Below are 6,000 nucleotides of genomic sequence, written 5' to 3'. Positions count from 1 at the left end.
CTCCCCCTCGCCCCCTCCCCCCCCTCTCTCTCTGACAGGGTCTCACTATGAAGCTTTGGCTATCCTTGGAATTCACTACACAGATCCATGTGCCTCTGCCTCCCTGGTCACATTTCTTACAGTTTCTCAAGCAGCAACAGAAAGGCAAGCTTCTTTTATCAGGAGCAGTTAAATCCCCATCTTCACATTGTCAATTATCAATTCTCTCCCTGTTAATCATATTATCTTTGAATTGAATCCAAGCAGCTATATGTGTAATCACACCAAACTAGTATAATTCAAAGTCTTTAAAACAAAACGACCTTTATTCATAGATATTGATTGGATAAGACTATTATCAAGAAAACAATATGAGCAATGTGTTCATTGAAAAGACAATTCAATTAGGAACTGGAGAAATGGCTTGGCCATTGAGAGTATGCACTTGTCTTGGAGGACCCAGTTTTAGTTTCTAGCACTCATGTCCGGTAACTAACAACTGCCTGTAACTCAGCTCCAGGGGACCCAACACCTCTGACTTCATTTCACAGACACCAGCAGTTACATGAACATATCTGTACACATAAACAAATTAAATATTATAATATATCCTAAAAGATAGTTATAATTATAAAATCTGAACAAATAACCCCCCCAAAGTGAGTATGTGTATATCATTTACAAGCATAAACACCGGCTAAACTTTTATCTGGGAAGAAGGGAGGAGGAGCAGAGGAGGAGGAAGAAAAAAAGCAACATTAAATCACTCTTTACCCAGTCTGTAGTAAAAGGAGCTCCATTTGCCATCAAAATACGAACTTCGTCATCTTGACCTGCTCGTGCCGCTTCTAACAGCTTCTTCCCCAAATCTACCAGGGACATCTGGATGAAACACATGAACTGACATCAGCATCTCCATTAGATACTGTGAAATGACTCCCCCTCATTCCTAATTCTCAGTTATCCCTTCAAATGTGCTATGGTTAATCTAAAACTAAAGATCACACAAAACAATTTATATTTTAATTCTTAAAATACATCTCTTTTCTCACTAAGTTTTTACCTGAGTAGAACTGGTTTAAATTCTTCACATATGGCCAGAAAATGACAGACGATGTAAAGCAGCAGGCACAGTGAGCCTAAGAATTAAAAGTGGCGTCTAATTTTTATTGGAGCCTGATGACATTTTTATAAAGCACAGCTAAAGTATGAGCTATTGTCTCCCCACCCTCTTCTAAAACAGTGAGTGTGCTCAAATTCTAAAACACAGGCCTTCTGATCGGGAAACACAGTGCACACCTATGTCTTCATACTCTACACATGTACTAAAAAGAAGCGGTGGCGGTGCATGCTTTAATCCAGCACTTGGGAGGCAGAGGCAGGCGGATCCCTGTGAGTTTGAGACCAGCCTGGTCTACAAGAGCTAATTCCAGGACAGGCTCCAAAGCTACAGAGAAACCCTGCCTCAAAAACAAAAACAACAAAAAAGTACTAAAAAGGGAGTTGAATGGTCTTCTGGGGAGGACATATGTCTCACAATAAATCTACAGAGATTTTATCTTGAATTCAAAAATTCTCTAAAGACTAATGTCCCAGTCAAGGGAGGGAGAAGGAGGAGGCAGGGAAGATAAACCGATAGATGTGTCAGAAAAGGCCAAGACAGGAATCCATGGGTGAACAAAGACATGAACTGGTCAGAGGAGTTCATATTCTAGAGCCGGTCATTTTGAGGAGTGACCAGAAGCTTACTCTTTGATACTGTAGAATGCGCTCTGGAAAGAAAACTGAGAAAACTGTAGTGCTCTGAGGCAAACCTTTTGAGACTTAGTAAGAAAAAGATGTGGCTGGGATTCAAATTTGTCTACAACAGAATACACTCACAAGGTAAAACGTCATAAATGAGAAGTGGACCACAGGGCAGGAGTGACTTATGCCAACAGCTGCCGCTCAGGAAGAACACATGCGACAGTGACAGAGCTGGGAATGGTATTTCTTCCAGGAAGGGATAAAATGTGCTATATACTTAGAAGAAACACTAGGAGGTACAAAAGAGGTAGCTACAAGAAAATCTAAGTTCTGGAAAGAACTATGCCCAATTATTCTACATTTTAGTAGATCCTGTAATGTAAGAGCATTCACGCCAAACCCAGGAATAACCACAGAAAACCTTGAACACTAGGTGGTGTACACAGATGAGATTTCTTAGTTGTTTTTTGTGCAACAATAAAAGAATTTATAACCTATCCTGTGGTAAAGAATGAGAAAGCTGACATATGCAGTTGTGAGCTTCTAGTTTTGACCTTCTAGTTTTCTTTCCCTTCCCCCCTCCCATTTTTCTCAGTAACCCAAGGTCTTTAATCCCTGCAAACACACTGAATGTCTCATCTCTGACAGAGGTCTTTCCCTCAGAGACCACACAGAAGCTTAACAGTAAACATCACCATCACACTCAAAAGGCAGTGGAACCTTAAGCAGTGCTATTAAAGACAACATAATCTTTAAAAGAGAAAGGAAAAGTTGATCCCTTTCCTATAGATGTATAGCAAACTCCAAACTATTGAACACAGTATCTATACTATAGATAAGCCAAATTTCACTTAAATCTGTCTCTAAAATAAAACCTATCTTTCAAATAAACATTGTTAACTTTGCATACAATGTAAACCCTTTACAGTGTTTATACAGCCAGGTGAGTATTTGGCATACACAGTGCCAGACAGAGACACATCTGGAGCACAGCTACAACATGCCACACGAGATTTTTCTCATTCTGAAATTAGTCTGTCTGCTTTTTTCATCTTGATTTGTATACATTCTGGATAGTAGGCCCTTTGTCAAATATAAAATTATCAATAACTCCTTTTCAAATCCTGACTTCTTTACCCTCTATCCTATTTTCTTTGATATCACATATTATCTTATATGTATAAGTAACTTAGGTTTTATATAAAAAAATGTGATACTTCTACATATTCAAAAATAAAAAGTCAGTCTTGGTGACACATATCCCTGTCTATAACCCAGCACTCAATGAAGTGGAGGCAGGAGAATCTTGAGTTTGAAGACATTTATTAGTAAATTTATAATATGTTCATACCTGTACTACATAGTAAGACCTTGGCTCAGCAAGCAAAAACACACAAGCAAAGAAAAAATAAAATCACTAACAGAAGATGTAAGCTTAGCACCAAAGATAACTAGCATAAGCTAACTTTTAATTATGTAAGAGGTTAACCCAACAAGTCAGGGTAGAAGCACCTGGAGCACTCACAGTCCACTGACCTGCAGACTCGGGACTCTGCCCAAGGTCCAGCCTAGCCTTTACTGAGATGTCGGTTCTGGTATGGGGGATTCTGAAACCTCAGACTAATAGAATTCTCTTTTAGTCGGTACAGTCCTCCTTAATTTCAACTCATCTAAAAAATGCTTTAGAGCCAGGAGATAATGGCACACGCCTTCAATCCTAGCACTCAGGAGGTAGAGGAGGTAGAGGCAGGTGACCTCTGAGCCAAGGCCAGGCTGTTGCAGGGCAGTCTGGGAAAAGCCATCTCCGAACAAACAAACAAACAAACAAAAGTTAAATGCTTTATAGTCTTGGGCTGGAATCAAAATATTCTGATTTTCAAAAAGATGGCTATGTAAAGGCCCAAATGGCACACAGTGTTTGAAAGCGACTTGTAAACACTTTGCACATCTGAGATTTGCAGTCTTTACAGGTGTCTACACATATCCACTTTCAGAATAGTTTTTGCAAATTGTAAACAGACAAAAAAGGGTGAAAGTTTTTAATAATAGAAATTGCATTTATAAATGATCTATATTAGAATATAAGAAATCTCCAGTTATAGACAATTACCCATGTTGTACAACAGACATCTTCCATTTTGGTTGCTAACAAAAGACTAAATATTGCAAAAAGAAAAAAGTCTGACTCAAAATTAAATGAGGGGGGGCTGGAGAGATGGCTCAGAGGTTAAGAGCACTGACTGCTCTTCCAGAGGTCCTGAGTTCAATTCCCAGCAACCACATGGTGGCTCACAGACATCTATAATGAGATCTACTGCCCTCTTCTGGGAAGCATACATGGAAGGAATGTTGTATACATAATAAATAAATAAATCTTTAAAAAAAATTAAATGAGGGAGGAAGCATAAACAAGAATCCAACAAAGCAGTAAAAGAACACGATGCACATGTATTCTGAAGAAGGAAGGACGTGTTGGCTGTTACTGACAGATGCAAAATAATTTTATTTATTTATTTATTGGTTTGTTTATTTATTTATTGGTTTTTCAAGACAGGGTTTCTCTGTAGCTTTGGAGCCTGTCCTGGAACTAGCTCTTGTAGACCAGGCTGGCCTCAAACTCACAGAGATCTGCCTGCCTCTGCCTCCCAAGTGCTAGGGCTGTTACATAGAGAAACCCTGTCTCAAAAAAACAAAACAAAATAAAAATGTCAAAAACCCACTGATTAAATTATTACCTCTCAATAATCCTATTCTAAAGGGAAAATATAGATAAGTCACATTTGAAACAATCTAAAGGCAGAAAAGTAGTTCAATTACAGAAACCACGGGATGCAAATGTTTGAAGCTATGTAACACAGAGTTATGTGATGCTAAGCCAACAAACACAGTTTGCATATCAAAACATGTGCATAAAGAATAAAATAAAATAACAGGTGTGGTGATATTCAGGTGTAATCTCAGCAACTGTGAGACTGAAGTAGATAAAAGGTCATAAATTCAAGGTCATCTGGCCGACACAAGAGCCTTGGAATATATATGTATCATACTTTTGGATCACCTGTTGATAACACATGATATGTAGTATATGTGAATATTAGTTCTAAAAATGATCCAATAGTATGATTATGGGGGAATTTCCCATTTTACAGTTTCTGTAGTGTTACTATTCTGCCTACTTAATTTTAAGACAAAAATTTAAAGGAACAAGTTTCATTGCGCAGCTGTTCACTAAGTAAAAGTCACACTGAAGAAAGTCTGACGTTCCTGCCTCACTAAACAGGAGTGGAAAAACTAAAGGATGCTGAAGAGCAGAATTGATGATCTGCACTACACTACAGTTGAGCGTTTGAATAAATGTGCTCCTATAACTTCCATGCTTCAGTTACTCAGAACCTGCAGAGTTGATGATCTACACTACACTACAGGTGAGCATATAATAAATATCCGCCCATAACGTCCCAAGTTTCAGCTATTCAGAACCTATCATGTTTATGATCCTGGGTATTGAAACTCTTGTGTTTTGTTTTGTTTTGTTTTTTTAACCCACAAACAAATTCAAGTCACTAGACTAAGAAATCACTGGTCTCCAAAGCAGCAACACTGCCCTCTAGGGACCCTTTGTATACATAGGGGAAGCATTTGAGAAATTAAAGGTGGAGAAGGCTCTAGCATTTCATGGTCCAGTCAAGAATACTAGAAGTCTCACAAGAACCGTCACATGTTCTGGATCCTCTGCTGGAACAGAGAACTCTTAATCTCTGAGCCTTCTCTCCAGCCCCAAAACTATAATTTTTATTTTAACTTAACAGAAGGAATCAAATTATTTTGAAAGGTAGAAATGGATCTAATGGAAAGAAAATAAGAGATGGAGATGGTTCCATGGTTAGAGTACTGGATGCTCTTTCAGAGAACCTGGATTCAGTTCCCAGCACACATAGGTGGCTCAAAACCATGCATAAGTCCAGGTCCTGAGCATCTGATGTCCCCTTCTGGCTTCCACATGCACTATACAGACAGGGTGCACATACACATGTATTAACAAAACACTTATACACATTAAATTTAAAAAGTATATTAAAAAATAAAATAAGACAATGCAACACCAAAATCAAAGATGCTCTCATTTTGGCCAGATAAAAATAAAAAATAAAACTTCAAATAAGGAAAAATACCAAAACACACCAAACATCTTCTATGCTCACCTGAAAACACAATGCAATAATTCTGACTCTTAAGAAACTCGTTTCTTAAGAAAATGAAAATGACCAATAGGAG

General features: G+C 38.2%; 1 protein-coding gene across 3 annotated transcripts in view; it reads right to left on the bottom strand.

The window, feature by feature from the left end:
• Positions 1-6,000, bottom strand: part of Gabpb1 (GA binding protein transcription factor subunit beta 1) — a 54,458-nt gene that overhangs the window by 28,768 nt on the left and 19,690 nt on the right. For 2 of the 3 annotated variants that reach the window (XM_050133447.1, XM_050133431.1), the window contains exon 2: positions 754-861. In XM_050133447.1, the coding sequence (XP_049989404.1) occupies positions 754-861 (108 nt within the window). Of the gene's footprint in view, positions 1-753; positions 862-1,042; positions 1,359-6,000 lie in introns of those variants that run through there. The other variant, XM_050133441.1, reaches the window with a different exon arrangement.

Source organism: Alexandromys fortis, unplaced genomic scaffold (genome assembly GCF_014885135.2).
Source record: "Alexandromys fortis isolate MF-2015 unplaced genomic scaffold, M_Fortis_MF-2015_v1.1 scaffold_6, whole genome shotgun sequence".
Classification (NCBI taxonomy): domain Eukaryota; kingdom Metazoa; phylum Chordata; class Mammalia; order Rodentia; family Cricetidae; genus Alexandromys; species Alexandromys fortis.
The sequence above is the reverse complement of the archived record's forward strand: the minus strand, read 5'-3'. Positions and strand labels throughout refer to the sequence as shown.